Here is a 19867-nt window from a genome sequence, read left to right as displayed (position 1 = left end):
AAAAACTCCAAATCCACAGTGTCCCCACACAGTTTCAGTCCAGTCTGCCCTCCCTCTGTCAGAGCCCCAGATGAGTAGCTGTGGGTAATTCAGTGCTGTCCCGGCTCTGCACTGTGGAGCCGCTTTTAACCCCAAAGGCGCTGCTCCCAGCTAAGACCACTGCAGTCCGTGGGCTCCCAGCCCCCCTCTCATGCCTCCACAGACCTACCAGGCTCGATTCAATGTCCCTGGTTATATGGGCCTCGCAGCCGCTTTTCTATTGCTTTTTCCTGACGATTTGTCTTTATTTTAGTTATAATTCCAGTTTAGTCCAGGGAGATCGTCTGTGAGGCTTCCATTCACTCTGCCACCATTTTTGGAATCCCATAGGGAAGTTTTTAAAGAAGCACTTTCAACTGACCCCCGCGAATGTTGTTTTGTCCAGCATTGGATTACACTCCATAGAGTTAGGGGTGGGAATCAGGAGAGGTCAGCTTCCCATGAAGGACATGGCTTCATGGGAAAGGGATAGATGTCTTCAAAAAAAAAAAAAAAATAGGGATCTGTTAAGAAGGAGGAAAGTAGAAATGTCTGCTAATTAGGCAGCCAACTTTATCCACTAGTCCAGAGCTTCTCAACTTAATATGTATACAGGTCACTTGAGGATCCTGTTAAAATACCCATTCTGGTTCAGTAAATCTAGAAGAACCCAAGGAGCAACATTTCTAGCCAGCACACTGGTTATACCAATACTGCTGTTCCAAGGACCACACTGAATACCAAGACACTAAAAAATTATTTGGTTCCATGGAAAATAAATACAGGTATCTCACTATTATTGTCTATTCCTGAAATTTAGTTGAATATGGATGGCCTTTTTTTTTTTTAAGAAAAGGAGGGAGGGGGATAGAGAAATATTGATGTGGGAAGGTCACATTGATCGGTTGCTTCCTGCATTTGCCATGAACGGGATCAAACCTGCAACCTACACATGTGCCTTGACTGGGAATCAAACCAGAGACTTTCTGGTGCACGGAACGACACCCAACCAACTGAGCGACACCAGCCACGCTGGTGCTTGGCTTTTATTTATGTATTTTTTTTCATATGTTTTTATTGATTATTTTTTTAGAGAGGAAGGGAGAGAAAGATAGAAACACCCATGTGATAGAAACATCGATCAGCTGCCTACTCCACACCCCCGACTGGGGATCGAGCCTACAACCTGAGCATGTGCCCAGACTGGGAATCGAACCCGGACCTTTCAGTCCATGGGACAACACTCAATGCACTGAGCCACACCTGCTGGGCTGGTGCTTGGCTTTTAAAGGCACAGGAATAAAGGTGGCATCCGCCCGTTGGTACCTCTGTTACTGGAATCCATAATATGACAATCCACCAACGATTCTATATAATAATGAAGTTATTTCAAACACTAATGATGGCTTTCAGCATACTGCATAATGTTTTTCTTTAGTTCTTCTAAATTATTTATTCTCAGTTTACCCAGTGAAACTTCAAATCTAAGAATATTTTTGTAAGTTTTCTTTATTTTCCTACATGTAACTAAACCATGGACATGTGAGATGGAGTTGTGTGCATGACTGTGCTTTTTCTGCACAAATTTCTCAGTATACTTTATCACTTTCAACTACTACTATATGGGCTTTTCTAGGCCTCTTTGTGTAACCTGATTTCTTCACAGCCTTTTCCACTTCCTTGGAAGATAAATTAACATAATGTAAGGAAGATGATAGTGATAATGCATAACGCATTTTAAAAATTATGAACATGAGATGTGTTCTTATCAGAACAGCTGAGGTAGGAATACAGCATATTCTACATCATCTCAATTTAAACATTTTCACTAGCTAAGTACAAGATACATTAAAGCAGTTTATTGATTCAGATAGTGAATTATGAGTAAAAAATTTTGCAAGCCATTGCAGCAAACATTGGGCCACAGTTTAGATAGTGAGGGATGCCTCTGGCTAACAATGTTAATGTTATTTATTGGTTTAAAATAAGTTTTGTTAACAATTTTGTTAAGTTTAAAATTTGATCTATGAAGTAATAAGCAAATGAAACAAAGGTTAGTTAATAAAAGAATGTAAAATCAGATATCCCAGTTGTAGGCTATGGAATATAAAATTTAGATATTGAATTTAGATATTTATGTGGTGAAGTGAAGAAAATTCTGGAAATGGAATAAAATTTTTAGGCTTCTGCCTGTTATCCACCTGACCCTAGACAAGCAATTTCTTCATTTGTAGGATGAGGTGATAATATAGGCTGCTAAGGCCCATTCTAAATTCAGATATGTGGGGTTCTTTGAAAATAGTAGAAGGGAAGGTCAGTATAGGTATTATTAGGTATCTAACATTAAAGTAGACCTTGAAAATTTATTAGAATTTCTAAATATTTAGCCTCTTAGCTCAGCTGGGTGGCTGATTTGGGAGACTTCCCACCCCTATACTAAGCCTGCCTTTGTTATGTAAATAGCAAAAATGGGTATAGTTGTAATTTGTTCTTTGACCTTGAGCTGTAAACCCCTGCATAAGCAGAGAGCATTAAATAGTAGAGTAGTAACAGAAGTTTAGGCATTGGGTTATGGCATGAATCTCTCATATTTGGAGAGTAGTGAAGAAGTTGACATGACTAGATTTGAAGATGTGTTTCAAATATTTTGACTAGGTAAAATTGGGTCAGTTTAGGAAGAATCTGTAAGGCAAAATAGAGACAATTTAGAGATGCTCCACCTCAAATTTTACTGTATAGATTCTGTATGAAATAATTAGATATATCATTAGACAGTGTGTCCTGAGAAGAAAAAATAATATAAGAGAAAGAAATGGGATTAAGAAAGCATTGATAAAGAAACTGGTTAAACTTACTGCTAAACTGATACCAACATAGGAAGGAATGAAGCAAAGTACCTTATTAAAGGGGAAGATATAGACCCTGTAATATCCCATAAAGAAAAGGATTGCCCATAGAGTAGTCCCACCTTATTCTCAGGGAATACATTCCAAGGTGTCCTGTGGATGCCTGAAACTGGGGATTGTAGCGAACCCTATCTGTATTATGTTTTTTCTATATATACATACTTCTGATAAAGTTTAATTTATAAGCTAGGCATAGTAAGAGATTAACAACAATAACTAATAATAAAATAGAACGTATAACAATATACTCTGACTAAAAGTAATATGAATGCCTTGAGGGATATTTTTAAGTAAAACAAGGGTTACTTGAACCCAAGCCCGCAATACTGCCACAGCTGATGTGATAACCCAGACAGCTAATAAGTGACTAAAGGGTGGGTAGTGGATAGCGTGGATATACTAGACAAAGGGATGATTTATATCCCAGGTGGGACAGCGCGAGATGTCATCATGTTACTCAGAATAGCATGCAATTGAAAATTTATGAATAGTTTTTTTCTGGAATTTTTAATTTAATATTTTTGAACCACAGTTGACTACAGGTAACTAAAACTGCAGAAGGCAAAACTGGGCGGAGGTTCTGTACTGAGATTAGCTACTAGCACGTGCTCCCTGGCAGCATGTTTTAGCCCTTTACTGGCAGGCTGCAGCGAACAGGATTTAGGTAGGTGAGCAGGAAATTTCAGAGGCACCGGACTCAAATGAAGAACATAATACTTGAAGCAGAGTTCAAAGTGCAGAGGCAAGGTCAAAACTATTTTCACTAATAAAACTGATGTGATTTGCTTTTTATGCTCTTCTGTCATAAGTGTATAGTGAAATTTAGCACTAAAAGGGACAAAAGTTTTATATTAATAAACTGACCAAATAAATCCAAAAGATTTAAGAGCCATTGATTTAAAATGTATGATAAAAGCAAAACAGCACTGGCTGGTGTGACTCAGTTGTAGCCTCATCCCGTACACCAAAAGGTGGCGGGTTGGATTCCTGGTCAGGGCATATACCCAGGTTGTCGGGTTTGACTCTGGATCTGGGCAACAGACCAATGTTTCTTTCTCCTTCTCCCTGTACCTCCCTCCCTCCCTCGCCCTCTTCCTACTTCTCTCTAAAATAAAATTTAAAAATAAACAGAACTGGATGATGAAATTGACAAAACCATAATCACTATGACAGATTGATAGAGCAATTAGACACTCCCCGCCCCCCACCCAAAGAAAACAAACAGCAAAAAACTTTAGCTGCCTGCTTGTACATTGCACTTGGTCCACAGGTATTTTGTTTGTCTATCATACATTTTGAAGTGATGGCATATCAGTGGCTATTCCTACATAATTAGTTACCCCAACGCTTAGAGTCACAAGAACTTAGAGTTCTTCACTCACATGTCAGGTGTGGGTGTGGGATGACATGAGCAGGACTGGGCAGAGAGCCCTCGTGTGCCCTCTGTGTGTGGCCTGGCTTTTTCACAGATGGCGGCATCAGGGTGGTTACACTTCTCACAGGGTGTCAGGTCTCCCAAGTTCAGTGTTCCATGAAACATGGCGGAAACCTCATTGCCTTTTATGACAGCCTCAGAAGTCACATATCTTCATTTGTTCCATATTCTATTGGTGTAAATGGTTATAAACCTTCCCAGGTTTGAGAGGAAGAGCTCAGACCCTCCCTTTTAATAAGAATGTCATATAGCCCTGGCCAGTTTGGCTTAACGGTTAGAGTGTTGTCAGCCCACAGACCGAAGGGTTTTGGGTTCAATTCCCAGTCTAGGGCACATACCTGGGTTGCAGGTTCGATCCCCAGCCCTGACAGGCTATGCAGGAGGCAACCAATTGATGTGTCTCCCTCACATCAATGTTTCTCTCCCTCCCTCCTCTTCCACTCAATCTAAAAATCAGTGGAAAAATAGGATAAAAATAATGTCATATAACTAATGGATGTGTTTTAAAACCTCTTCAGTCCATCCTCTGTCCACACAGTAATTTATACATATTCCTTCCAAACACAACAATACATTTCTCCTTTCCAAAGATTCCCCCAATCTCAAGATTCAGGGTCTAAAACAGGTCCAAGTGCAGCAGAGGCTGCTCAGAAATGGCTACCTGCAGCAGTAGGTACCTAGTCAAACAGCCAACGGTGTTCCTGAAATTCTGCCACTTCATCCACTTGATCAGCAATCCCTTCTAGGCTTTCCCAACTCTACTTGTCACCTGGTCTCAGACAGTGTCATCTAATTTAGGTTTTTGTTAACAGTAGTACCCCAATTCCTGGGGGTACCCAAATTTTGTATTAGTTGCTGTTCTGACAAACCACAAAACTTAGATATGTAAAGCAGCAACCTAGGATGACTCCAAGACTAGGATCATAGTGGCCTTCTGTGTGGTTTGATTTCCTCACAGCCTGGCAGCTGAGCTCAGGGCAGTCAAACATCTAGGGTAGCTCAGGGCCCCAAGGACTAGTATTCCAGGGAGTGGGGGTGGGGCTGCATCTCCTTTTTTGCCTAGCTTTGAAAGGCACACTTTGGCTGTATCATATCGGTCCACATAGTTATAAGCCTGCCAGATTCAGAGGAAGGAGACTGGAAGAATGTCACAGAATTTCGCATCTGACAAGTTCACAAAGAAGACGAAGAAATTTAGTAAATTTTATTATTCCTTGAAATGTGACCTGTCAGTTTATAAGTTTGGATTTAAAAAACAAACAGAACTTTTAAAAAGTTAATTTAAAAAACAAATATTGTTTGTTTTTTAATAGGGATGATGAATATGCCTGAGGATGAATTTTTTTTTTTAAGAGCTAATATTATATGAACGTCTTAATGTGGCTTGGATAAAATTTTAAGTGGTAGCATTACACATAAATTCTTTAAATCCTGTCTTTTTTAGCTTAGGTGAAAGTAAAGCTGATATTTCTAGTAAATGGTATTAGATGAATCAAAAAGTGGCTCTGGTGAAGATGGACACTGATATTGAAATACTGTAACAAGTTTGAACAAAACTTTTATTGAAGAAAATTAGGGAAAAGAAATATTTCATAAATACATGAATTTAAATATGTGTATATTTATATAAATGCTTGTATCCCTGGAAGTTTATTCAAGTTAAAAAAAAAAACAATTTTTTTTTTTCTCATCGAGGATATTTTTTTTCCATTTATCTTAGGATGGAGTGGGGAAAGGGGAGAGAGGAGCGAAAGAGAGAGAAATATCAATGTGAAGAGACACATCGATTGGTTGCCTTCCACATGACCCCAACCAGGGCCAGGGACCGAATTGCAACTGAGGTATGTGCCCTTAACCAGAATTAAACCTGTGACTCTTTGGTCTTGCAGGTCAACACTCTAACCGCTGAGCCAAACTGGCCAGGGCAAAAAAAAACTTCATCTTTGCCTGGGCCGGTTTGGCTCAGCAGTTAGAGCGCTGGCCCGTGGACCAGAGAAACCCGGGTTCGGTTCCCACTAGGGGCATGTACCTTGGTTGCAATTTGTCCCTGGCCCCAGTTGGGGTCGTGTGGGTGGCAGCCACTCCATGTGTCTCTCTCACATTGATGTTTCTCTCTCCCTTCCTCTTTTTCTCCTGCTCTTTCTGAAGATAAATGCAAAAGTGTCCTTGGGTGAGGATAAAAAAATTAAATAAAATATTTTCATTGTTTTGTGTATAGCTTTTATTCAGAAAGAACCCAGTAAGCATAAAACGCAGAGCTACTTCTGGATTTTTTTCTACGCAATTGTAGTTTGATGTCATTAACATTGGATTCATCTATACCTGTTTATGAATTAATGTAGTTTTTATTTTATTTTTTTAATTTTTGTTACAGATGTTTCTCCTTTTTTCCCCATTGACACCCTCCTCCCCATACCCCCCACCCCATTCCCAGCTTTGTTGTTTGTGTCCTTTGGTTATGCATACATGCATATAAGTTCTGTGGTTTATCTCTTCCCTCCCCCCACCATCCCCTCTTCTGAGGGTTGTCAGTCTGTACCCTACTTCCACGTCTCTGGGTCTGCCCTAGTCCTCAGACTGTTATGTTCATTATATTCCATAAATAAGTGAGATCATGTGGTATATGTCTTTTTCTGTTTGGCTTGTTTCGCTTAGGATAATACTTTCCAGGTCCCTCCATGTCATCTCAAAGGATAAGAGATCTTTCTTTCTTACAGCTGCATAGTACTCCATTGTGTATATGTACCACAGTTTTTTTATCCACTCATCTGCTGATGGACACTTAGGCTGTTTCCAGATCTTAGCTATTGTAAATAGTGCTGCTATGAACATGGGGGTTCATATATTCTTTCTGATTGGTGTTTCAGGCTTCTTAGAAGTGGGATCACTGGGTCAAATGGCAATTTTTAATGTTTTGAGGTAACACCATAGTGTTTTCCGTAGTGGTTGCAGTTTTTTTTATTTTTAAGAGTTAAAGTATGTACCATCATATTTCTGTGCTACTTTATTCTTCCTTCTGTTGTTCATTTCTGTAGCTTTTCTGGAACTGGAGAAAAAAGGACCACAGAAACATCACTTAGATCAGCCTTCAGCAGCACCTAGAAGAAACTACTCTTTCACAAGAGAGGAGGTGAGACAGATTGATCGGGAAAATCAGAGGCTTTTGAAAGAGCTATCAAGACAGGCTGAAAAACCAGCAAGCAAAAATACAGTTCCCAGAAAATTGATGAGTCAACCCCCTAAGTTATATCACAGTGCTGTCAACAGACAGAGAGAACAGCAAAGGATTGAAAGAGAAAATTTGGTAAGTAACTGAAGTTTTTTAGTCATCAAGGAAATGCATTTATATTTATTTTAAGTCCAACTTACTAGAAACCTCAAAACAGCCCAGTTTTCAAACTTAATTATATAAAAGTAGGTTTAGATGTGTTTGGGAAGAAATACGTGATGAACTATCAGCCTGTAAGGTACAATATGTAGTTTTTCCCCAGAAAACCATATTTTAAGGGAATCTTAAATGAAAATATTGAAAACTCCATTATCTATTTGACTAAATCTGTTAAATCACTACAATAGTACTGAAAAGGATGTCCAAGGGTCAGATATATATATCTTCTGTGAAGTATTCAATCACTAGCTAAATCTGTTTCACTTTATTGTATCCCTGAAAGCTAACACAATTTATATATCACTTATTTTAAAGATTAAAATATTTTCAAAGAGGTCAAATTTGGTGGTTTGCTACTTGAATGTATGAAAGATATTGATTGTTAAAAACAGCCCTGGCCAGTTTGGCTCAGCAGCAGTTAGAGCGTCGGCCTGTGGTTCAGAGAGACCCGGGTTCAGTTCCTGCTAAGGGCACGTATCTCAGTTGCAATTTGTCCCAGGCCCTGGTTGGGTCGTGTGGGAGGCAGCCACTCGATGTGTCCCTTTCACATCGATCTCTCTCTCTATTCCTCCCACTTTGTCTGAAGGAAAAATGTCCTCAGGTGAGGATAAAAAACAAAACATGGTTATACTTTGAAGTTCTAAGGAATATATATGAAAACTGTTGAAAATCTTCACATTAAAAATTTATTCATAGTATATTATTTTCTTTTTAAAAAATTTTTCTACTGATTTTAGAGACGGAGCGAGAGGGAGAGAGAGAGAGAGATAGAAACATCGATGAGAGAGGACATCAATTGGCCACCTCCAGCATGCCCCCCACTGGGGATTTGGCCCATAACCTGGGCATATGCCCTGACCTGGAATCAAACCAGTGACCTCTTGGTGCATGGGTCGACACTCAGCCACTGAGCCACACCAGTCGGGCACATAACATTTTCTTTACAAAATTCAGTTATAGTAATTGCTAATGTTTACTGAGTTCTTACTGAATGCTAGGCATTGTTCTTAGTGTCTTCCAAATATTAGCTTATTGAATCCTGACAATAATTCTCTTCGGTAGGTACTATTTTTATCCACAACTTACAAATGAAATAACTGAGACCTAGAGGGGTTAAATAATGAGCCCAAGGACACAGAGCTAGTAAGTGGCTGAGACAAGGTTCTAAACCCAGGTAGTGTTTTAAACTAAAATTAGATCCTTAATGAGCACATAAATTCAGACCTAAAAGAACTGATAAAACTTCTATTACAACTACTAAGACAGTTTTCAAAATTTAACCTCATGTTTCATCATCAGTACAGATCCATTTATCTGTGTACTTAACCTCAGATTGTAATAATACAGTGAAGTCTTAAATCCTCGAGGGGAGTTAGTTACTCTGCCTGCAGCAAGGAGTAGATAGCAACCAAGCAAGTCGAGTTAGTGGGTAATGAGCTATATGGTAGCTGTCTGCACATCACTGTAGCAATTTCAAGCTACTTCTATACCTTTTAAAAACTTTTCTTGGCTGTTCTTATGCATTTATCCTTCATAATGACATTATTTTTTCATTAAAAAATCTATTATAAATTTTTATTGAAATTGTGTTAAATTTACCTTTTAATTGCAGTGTTGACAGTCTCAAAGTATTACCTTTCTATCTAGAAATATGATGTCTTCGCATTTATTCAAAGGTTTCTTATATTGTACTTTGTAAGGTAGAATAGTTTTTTCAAAACTATTGTAATTTTAAGCTGTTGTGCATGAAATATTTTTAGTACATTTTCTAACTGCTTACTTTTGTAAACATGATTTTTGTACATTTATTTTATAACTCTTCACCTACCAAAAACCCTATTTATGGCCACATTGGCTCTAGTATAATAGTACTTCATTGTGAGCTGATACTATTTTTCTTAATCTTCACTCAAGATACGTTTATTGACTTTTTTTTTAAGAGAGAGAAACATCGATTGGTTGCCTCCCATATGAGGATTGAACCTGCTACCTAGATATGTGCTCTGACCCTCAGCCTTTTGGTGTATGGGATGACACTTCAACCAGTTGAACCACACCATCCAGGGTTGAGCTGATACAGTTTTAAATCTGCTTGCTAGGCTGTTCATAGTCAATATACATGTACACACACATACACTGTTTTAGTTATTTTTGTGTCAGATGTAAGGCACAAGTAGCGTCCATTACTTTAAAATTTTTATGATTTGTATTCCTTCATTTGCTCCATCTCCGGTTATAGAGACCAATTCATATGGCTGACAGGCATGATTACTAAAGCAGTTCTGCTCCAGGGCTCTTATTTTCACTTGTTAGCAATCCAGAGGGTATTTAGACTGAGACGATTCAAGACGAAGTGCTACTGTGCAGACAGGTAGAAAAGGAGAGTGAAGATATGGTATACAATTGAGTCCTGAGCTTCAGCTTTAAAATGTGCTGTTACTCCGTCCTTCTGGTGAATTTTGGTTTCCTCATTCTTTGTTTCACAACCTTTTCCCACCTCTCATTACCAAGGGAAATAGGTCAAAGGAATAATAAAGAAAAAGTAACTATCCAGTAGAGGGCGTGCTTGCTACATAGACTCAGTTATATTAGAACTTTATTATTTCCAAAAAGGGGACTCATTTTTTAATCCATGAACTTTGAAATATTCTTGTTAAGCCATATATTATCTTTATTTGAACATAATATAAATCAATGATTTTAATGAAAGAGCACTAGAATAATCTTAGCAGAGGAGAGGGGATCAGTAAGGTAATTAGTTTATAGTTTCACTTTACCTTCTAATAGAAATGAGATTATTTCATTCTTTTAAATGTATGTCAGCTTGAGAGCTGTGTAAGAAGGAGAGTGGGGGAAGTAATTGAAGCAAGATAAGGGAAGAAGTAAGATTCCTGTGGGAATGTATCAGGATTAGAGGCTAGAGCTCAAATGGAGTTAACTTATTTCCATTTTAAATCTAGAGAACTAAAAAGAAGTAGACCATATCTTTCCACTCAGGAATTTCTGTGTTGAAATAAAAGTATTACATGGATAAATTTAGAAATTCAGACTGTTCTTAAAAACATTAAGCGAAAAATAAAATCTTCCCTTTTTCTTCTGTTCTTTATCTGCTGGTCTAGAGGAGTAATTTTAGAGCTCTTACAATGGGAGAACTATTAAAGGAAGAATGATACATTGTCACAAAGATGAAGATTTATAGCACATTTTATTCCTAGTGTGAGTGTTAGTCTGTTGAATAATCAGTACCTTTGTTCTAAGATCTTGAAATAATTTATAGTTCATTCAGTCTGGCTTTTCTTCTCTGTTTTATTGTCTGTTGTCTCCTCCCATAAAAGAAATAAACCTAATGATAACTAAGTATGACTCCAGCTGTAGAAAATATAGATAATGATTTCCCCTGACTATAGGACACTTGTTACTTTCTAATGTCCTTCAAGGTCTTTGCTTTATCACTTTAAAAATAGCAAAGCAACTCTGAAGAAAACTACAGAAGTCATTAACACATTACTTATTCATTCATTTGTTTTCACCTTTCTGCCTTTGAAGACAGGATTTAAGCTAGGTTATTTTTCTTTCCAAAAAGGATGATACTTCCAAGATTTAAAAAAAAAAAAGAAATGTTTAGACAAACCATTTGGGGATTTATTATTAGAATCTGATTCAAGTAGCAGTTCTAAGATTTTGTAAACCATAAATTGGAACATAAGTAACTGTTCATTAAACAAATATTTAATCGTGAGCTATGTAAGATACTGGAAGGAGTATAAAGATATACATAAATAAAATACTGCCCTGTCATGTAATTTATAGCTTAGCTGGAAGATAATATTATTGCATGTCAAACAATGAGAAAATAACACAAAGCAATATTAATAATAGCATTAATATTTAATAAGGTCTTATTATATGGCAGGTACAATTCTGAGCACTTCATATGCATTGGTCTCACTACTCAAAACTGTTTGAGGTTTATTTCATTATTAATATCCCTATTAAGTCATTTGACCAAGGTTACACAATCAATGTCTAAGCCAGGATATTTATTTTTAATATATGTTTTCATTAATTTTTTAGAGAGAGAAGAAGGGGGAGAGAGAGAAAGAAACATCGATGTGAGAGAAAAACATTGATCTGCTGCCTCCTGCATGCCCTGTACCAGAGATCGAGCCCACAACCCTGGCATGTGCCCTGACTGGGAATTGAACCAGGACCTCTCAGTCCATGGGACAACGTTCAAGCCACTGAACCACACCAGCCAGGCTCAAGCCAGGATTTAAATCCAGTACTTTCTGACTAAATAACTTACTTTTTTCTTCTATCACTCTATTAAAAGTATTGCAACATTTTGAACTATTGTTTTTAAGTTTTATGCAGGAGTTGTAAATTGATGACTGGACTGAAATGTATATATACCCTTTTTGTTTTGTTTTGTTAATTCTCACCTGAGGATATTTTTTCCGTTGATTCTTAGAGAGAGTGAAAGGGAGGCGGGGGACAGAGCGGGGGGGGGGGGGGAGATATTGACATGTGAGAGAGAGAGAGAGATTGGTTGCCTCCCGTACATGCCCTAACCAGGGCCAGTGATTGAACCTGCATCCCAGGTATGTGCCCTTGACCTGGAATGGAACCTGAGACCCTTTGGTAGTCAGGCTGACACTAACCACTGAACCAAACTGACCAGGGCTATATATACTTTTGATTTTAGGGTTTATACTGTAATCAGTACTTCATGGTTTTGATACTGTTTGTACAAGCAAGAGCTATTTCTATCTGAACTCATTCTTTTAACTTGCTTAGTCTATTAAGTTATAACACACGGACTGATACATGGTATGGTTCCATGTGATTTGGATAGCTGAGCTAAATCATGTTTGTTTGTTTGTTTGTTTGTTTGTTTGTTTTTGTTTTGTTTAATCCTCACCCAAAGATATGTTTCCACTAATTTCTAGATAGAGTGGACGGGAGGGAGGGGAGGGGTTGGAGTGGGGAGGGAGAGAGAAACAGAGGAACATCCATGTGAGAGAGACATGGATTGGTTGCCTCCTGCACGACCTCAGCTAGAGTTGGGATCAAACCTGCAACCCATGTATGTGCCCTTGTCCAGGAATCAAACCACAACCCTACCGTCCACAGGCTGATGTTCTAACCGCTGAGCCAAACCAACCAGGGTTAAATCATGTTTTTTAATATCCTCAGATTTCTGCATGTAGACTTGATAAGCAACATAGCAGGACTACAGAATGGGTTTACTTTTTGCCTTATTATCAAATTATTTCTAAATTGATTTTGATACTACTTTATATGTCTTACATCTGATGAATTTTCTTAAAAAAGAAAAATATACATCTAACCAAATGAGTAAATTTAGGAAATTAGTTTATCTAGAAAATATTAAGATTTCTACCAGCAAAAAAAAAACAAAATTAGTAAGTAACTGAAAATATCAAGTTTTCTGTTATATTCATTCCACTATTTATAGCTCAGTGGGTAGTAATAGGACAGTTAGATAAAGCAGCTGATGTTTCTCTGCCCAATGCAATACATTGATGATGTGATATATAGGAAGTTGCTTACTCAGCTATAAATGTCTTAGACCTACAATGGTATTATCTTCCCAACTAAGTTATAAATTACATGACAGGGCAGTATTATATATATATATTTTTATAAATTTTTTTCTTTATTGATTTTAGAGAGAGAGAAACATTGATGACAGAGAACATTGATTGGCCACCGCCTGCATGCCACCTACTGGGGATTGGGCCCACAACCTGACTGGGAATTGAACCAGCAACCTCTTGGTGCATGGGTCAACGCTCAACCACTGAGCCACACTGGCCAGGCTATATATATTTTTATATTCCTTCCAGTATCTTACAAAGCTCATAGCAGCTATAAACTGTAGATAGAGAAGATACAATTTTAGGAGGTTTTGCCACCTAAATTATATAGCTTCTCTGTCTACAAAGAGAGAAAAACAGTGTTATGATGGAAAAGACCATAGACTTTACAGATAGAACCATGTTTAAATCATAACTCTCAGCTCAGCAGAGAGAACCACTAACACTATGTAGGTAACGTTTCTGAGAAGTTGCTTCTCTTGTAGTGTTTGAAGGCTAAAAACTGGGGAAGCCTGGCCAGTGTGGCTCAGTGGTTGAGTATTGACCCATGCACTAAGAGGTTGCCAGTTCGATTCTTGGTCAGGGCACATGCCCAGGTTGGGGGCATACAGGAGGTGGCCAATCGATGTTCTCTCTCATCAGTGTTTCTATCTCTCTCTTCCTTTCCTTCCTTCTCTCTCTCAAATCAATAAAGAAAAAAATTTTTAAAAAAACAAACAGGAAGGGCATTTTACGCAAAAAAAAAAAAAAGTTGGCAGGCTTTGTTCTTTCATTTGGTTTGTTTACTTCTTCATGTGTTCTGCATCTCTGCCATCTGTCTCCAATAAGTTTATGGTCATTTTTGGTCTCTTAGCATTTTTATTTTCATTATGTCATTTCTTTGAGAAAGTCAGCTTTTAAATTTTTTTTTTCATTGATTTATTTTTGTTACAAATGTTTCTCCTTTTTCTCCCATTGACACCCTCCTCCCGAGAAAGTCAGCTTTTTATGTATTTCAACTTACAGCACCTTTTTAAAGATTGTAACCTGATATAAAAGCAAGATGTGCCTGTAATCAGTTGTTAAAATCATAGTGGTTTTGGTTAGCTATAGGATAGGTCAAGCCCTTAGATTTTCCTGAAAGTATATTATTTGAAATATTTTTTCACATAGTATTTCAACAGTTATTTAAAGTCTTTTTTATTTCATAAATTTCAGGTTCTAAAAACAGTTTTTCTTTTGGAAAAATATAGCTATTTATCTAACATTGACTTTCAAATTGATTGTCTTTAAATGAAGGCTTTATTGAAGAGGCTTGAAGCTGTGAAACCAACAGTTGGCATGAAACGCTCAGAACAACTGATGGACTATCATCGCAATATGGGTTATCTCAGCTCATCACCATCCTTAAGACGAGTGAGGTCAACTCTTGGCCAATACAGCCCATTAAGTAAGCATATTCAAAATTATTTTGTACTTGTTTGTGTCTCTTACCTCTTTTTAAATACAACTAATGCTCTTATGATAAAGTTTTATTTTGCTTTTTAATTTTATTGACTGATTTTAGAGAGAGAGAGAGACACTGATTTGTTTTTCCACTTATTTATGCATTCATTGGTTGATTTTTGTATGTGCCCTGGCCAGCGATCAAACCTGTAACCTTGGCGTATTAACAGTGTTCTAACCAACTGAGCTATCTGGCCAGGGCATGATAGAGTTTTTAAATGCTGCTCCTGGAATGCATTTTATGATTTTTCATTGGCATGCTTTGTTTTATTTATGTTAGTTCATTTCAGGCTTCATTTAAAGCAGGTAATGGCAGCATAGGGAGGAAACAAGGAGAAAAAAACAATTGAAAATATCAGTAGTTTTCTTAGATAATGGAAGAGATAATGGTAACTTCAATACATTTGTTAAAGGAAGAAAAGAGTAGTGCTGTTTAAAAGTTGCTGAAACATTTCCCTTAGCCAGTTAAGAATTATTGGTAATATATTCAGCCTTTGTAAGTGCCTTATCTTCCTTACTGAGTAAAACAAAAATTAGCAATCTGCAAAGTTACCAGATATAATCCTCCTTAATGCTTTTTATGTGATCAGTCACACATCTGACCAGTGGTGTGTCGCAGAGAATGTAGCCAGAGTGACTACGGTGCTAGGTTCTGCAATACACAGGCGGGCCAGACATCTTCCTGTACAGAAATCTGTGCTGTTATTCATGTATGCATTCTAAACTAGAAAAAGCAAAAGCTAGTACTAAAATAAAATTGGAACCCTTCCCATGACACAACTTCTAGTGCCCATGTGAGACTTAAACTAGTCAAATGACTAGTAATTCCATTCATTCATTTTCCAAGCATCACTTCCTTGGTATAGTGACTAAGATGAGGGTCTGTTCCAATAACTCATGCTTAGTATTTAGGTCCTGAATGTGGTCAATTTTTTTGTATAAATAATTATATGAAAGTATTTTTTCACTTGTAACATTTAAAAAAAATTTTTTTAAACATTTATTTCCACCCCAAATCTGTTGAATCAAAATTCCTTAGGGTAGAGTCTGGGCATGTTTGTTATTATATTTTTTAAGTTCCACAGGGAACTCAGAAGTGCATTTCTTGTTGAAAATTATATTAGACTATTAAAAACACATGAGCCCTGGCTGGGTAGCTTAATTAGTTGGAGTGTTGTCCTGTATGCCAAAAGGTTGCAGGTTCGATTCCCAGCCAGTGCACATACTTAGGTTTCTGGTTTGATCCCCCAGTTGGGGCACGTACTGGAGGCAACCTATCAATGTTTCTCTCTCACACTGATGTTTCTGTCTCTCTCTCTCTCTCTCTCGCTCACTCTCTAAAATCAAACATATCCTTGGGTAAGGATTATTTAAAAAAAAAAACAAAAAACACAAAAAAACGTGAGATAGGAAAGAAAAATTTAGTCTGCACTTAAAATTGGGAAAGGAAGCATGAGATGATTTATATATATATGTCATTTAAATAATTCAAATCATTTCTTATTTTTTGTGTATTTTCAGGAGGAGCATCCAGGACATCTAGTGCTACCAGTGGTCTCAGTTGTAAGAGTGAGGGAGCAGTTTTTGACACATCCAGTGGCCTGTCGCTAAGACCTAAGCCCCCTAATGTTCGTACAGCTTGGTTATAAAAAAACTTACTTTAAACGTTGTTCATCTGATTCTTATTGAAGTGCTTTTATATATTACTATAATTCTCTGTGTAAACATCTATTAATTACTGTTTTAAGCATTTTAAGTTGTACAAACAGTAAGGTGTAATTTATTGTACTTCAATGCAAAATTGTTTTTGAGAAAGACAATTTAATGTAAAGTCGGTGTTTTCTATAAGGATGTATTTATGAGATGTATATGTATTTAATAGAGAAATGCATGTATATTTTCTCAGCATAGAGATTGATTCCACTGTCATGCTGACACAACAGTTATGATAGTATTACTGCACATTGGTTCTGAGATGGTAACTATATACATCTCATTTTATTGTATTTTCATTTCTTACAAGCTTTAAACCATGAGGATTACTCCTAAATTTGACTAGCTTTGTTTTCTGTTTGCTTCAGCGTTTAGGTGGTATGACCCATAACTTGATCGTAACACTTTCTTATTAATGAAACAAATCTTGAAACTTGTTTTCATTAGTGGAGCTAATTTATTAGGGCAATGTTTATGATTTTCTAGTGGTATTTACTACCTCTGCGTAAGTGTGCAGAGTTAGATTGTAAAATGTCATCGACCGTTTCAAACCATTTCAAACTGAGTATTAGAAAGGTCCACTTAGAAGCTCCTCTTTCATGGTTTTATACATTCAGGTAAAGTACTATTAATGATTCTGAGAAATGAGGTAGGCCTTAGAGCTACAGGCTACTTGCATTATGAATAGCTTATCCAAGGACCGGATCATCAAAGGAAAAACAAGTATTTTTTGAATCAGCAAAATAGCGCTACCAGTTTGACGATCCAAGAAGCAGATTCTGAGTTGTGTCAGAACAGTGTTTTAAGTAATACTGTTAACAAGCTGTGTTATATTTAGTATTTATTGTATTACGACAGAAGATAAACAAGAAAGAAATGTATGTCTCACAGCTTGAAAAATTCCAGCTAGTGTTTTTAAGGGCTGAAAAAGAAAGCTAAAATATAAATGATAGAGGGGAGAGAAAAATCACATTTGTGGAGGCTACTTTAAATGTCTGCTAATTTTCTTGTTTTGTTTCAATCTGTAGGCTCTTACAGTATATCTCAGTGTCTACTGTTCTAGTTTATCACTGGTTTTCATTACTAGCCTTTTTAGTATATCCTTAGAATGTTTGGAAAGTTTCCATATTAAATGCCAAACCTTTCTTTTTTAATATTAATTTTTGATCTTTAGCCACAATAAGAATATTTGTATTTTTCTGGGTTAACTCAAGCTCTGTAGTATATATGCAGAAAGCCAAACTTCATTTTACTAAACGTCAATTCAGAATTTTTTGGTGTTAGTTTGTGTTAGATTCTGTTTAGGGCAGGGCATGGTGAAGTGAGGGGACAATAAGGCTAAATTATTGCATGTGAACACAGCCTGACTGTGAGATTGTTCTGCTTCTTTCTTTGGGCTATAATGTTCATTCATTGTTATTTGATGCTCTGTGAACAGGTTTTTGCATCATTTTGTGTTAGCTATACTAATGCAAGATTTTATTTTTTAACTTATTGTACCTTTAATGTTTGTACAACACCCTGTCTTTAATGAGAGAGAAGCTAACACTGAATTTAAAATTCAGCATTTAAACATCTGTCCAGTAGTGATTAGCCAATATTTTTACATTGATTTTTAAGTTGTTAGGGAAAAAATATATGTCAAACCTTTTATCCATAATGGCATTAGTCTCTGAGAACATTTTATATTGTCTTTGCCATATGTCAGGTACACACATAATTTCATAGATAAAGCTGTACTTTGATTTTAGATACTAAATTAATGTCTGTAGTTTTTACTGCTTTAACAAGGGAGGTATATCTACGTATTACCAACAACAGGGATTCAACTTGAAGTAAAAGTCAGGAAGAAGAACAACATTTGTTTTTCCAAAGCAGAATTTACAATTCTGCTGTCACGATTACTTCTATATGATAAGTGTAAACAGAAAACTAAGAATTGAAAAATGTGATAATTCTCTCAAGGTACTTTGAAGTTATGGTTTAAGGGGCATTTTTATGAGGGGCTCCTAATTATACTGGTGATTTTCAAGAACATAAAAAGTGAAAAATCATCTAGCACTACTTTATATTTGGCTCACTTGTACTTTTCTGTATATACTTTAAAGACTTACTTCTGAAACTGAAATTATACTAATCCAAGGTCTAAATTATTAGGCAAGATTCTTATTGAGGGTTATTTGCATATCTGTCAAATGGTAAATGAATATTGCCTCCTTTTCAATAAGATTCTGTGAAAGATTTTAAACTATTAAAATTATTTCCTATGGGATTGCTATTATCTTGGCTTCCCCTTCTTCCCTTTTTCACTCTCCATAAAAAGCTGTTTTCTTAGCTACTACTCCAAATAAAATTTTCTGGCTTGCTTATAAATATGGTGTAATGCAGTTGTTTTCAACCCATTAACCTAAATGTCCAGAATGGGTATGTAGACAACTTTAAAAAGAGGTCATTGTGATGGTAATGATTGTGTGCATCTCATCTTTAAACTCAAGTACTGCACACTGTGAGAAGTATTATGACCAATATAATGTTAGAGATACAAGTTTAATTTATTACATTTTGATCATTAAATTCATAAAATGTTTAATGTCTTAAATGCCAAAGTCTTTACCTATAAATGATTGTATACCATCCTAGAAAATGTGCTTAATGCTAATGACTATTTTATTTCCATGAATAAAGATTAGTAAGAAACTGAAAGATCAATATCCTTTTAAAATTTTTCAGTCCATGTGTTTTGGTCAAGGAGAACTAGCTTGGCATAGTGAAGAAAGAAAGAAAAGTAAAGATCACTGAGTTTGGTCCTATGTCTCTCTCAATTGCACGGTCTTGTTCCCATTTGAAAAATTAGAATAACAACTTTCACATGCCTCACAAAAGTGAGAATGAAGTTGGAAGGAGGTTATTAGGTACTTAACAGAGTTTTTAAAGAGTTTGCTTAAAATTCCATTCTTGATCATCATCTTGTTAAACCACATTATCTAATTTGTTCTGTAAAATTGTTACAATGCTATAATGGACACTGTGTTATAGATTGAAGGGTTATCTTTTAAAACTACCTATCTATATCAACATTCCATATGTATTATGAGTGATGAGAAATATATATATTTCAAAACTTGCTGTTCAGCCCTGGTCCACGTGGCTTAGTTGTTTGAGTATCCTCCCATGCACCAAAAGGTTGCCGATTTGATTCCTGGTCAGGGCACATGCCCAGGTTTTAGGCTCGATCCCCCGTAGATGGCAAGCAAGAGGCAGCTGATCAGTGTTTCTCTCTCCCCTCTCCCTTCCTCTCTAA

At 36.6% G+C, this 19867-nt stretch overlaps 1 protein-coding gene across 2 annotated transcripts in view; it reads left to right on the top strand.

The window, feature by feature from the left end:
* CFAP97 (cilia and flagella associated protein 97) overlaps nt 1-19304 on the top strand; it is a 35503-nt gene extending 16199 nt beyond the window's left edge. For both annotated transcript variants that reach the window (XM_036250358.1, XM_036250359.1), the window contains exons 3-5: nt 7395-7663; nt 14647-14797; nt 16375-19304. In XM_036250358.1, the coding sequence (XP_036106251.1) occupies nt 7395-7663; nt 14647-14797; nt 16375-16502 (548 nt within the window). In that variant the 3' untranslated portion in view covers nt 16503-19304. The remainder of the gene's footprint in view (nt 1-7394; nt 7664-14646; nt 14798-16374) is intronic.
* The last annotated feature ends 563 nt before the right edge of the window (nt 19305-19867 follow it).

Source organism: Molossus molossus, unplaced genomic scaffold, assembly GCF_014108415.1.
Source record: "Molossus molossus isolate mMolMol1 unplaced genomic scaffold, mMolMol1.p scaffold_m16_p_9, whole genome shotgun sequence".
NCBI lineage: Eukaryota > Metazoa > Chordata > Mammalia > Chiroptera > Molossidae > Molossus > Molossus molossus.
This window is presented reverse-complemented; position numbering and strand designations above follow the sequence as displayed.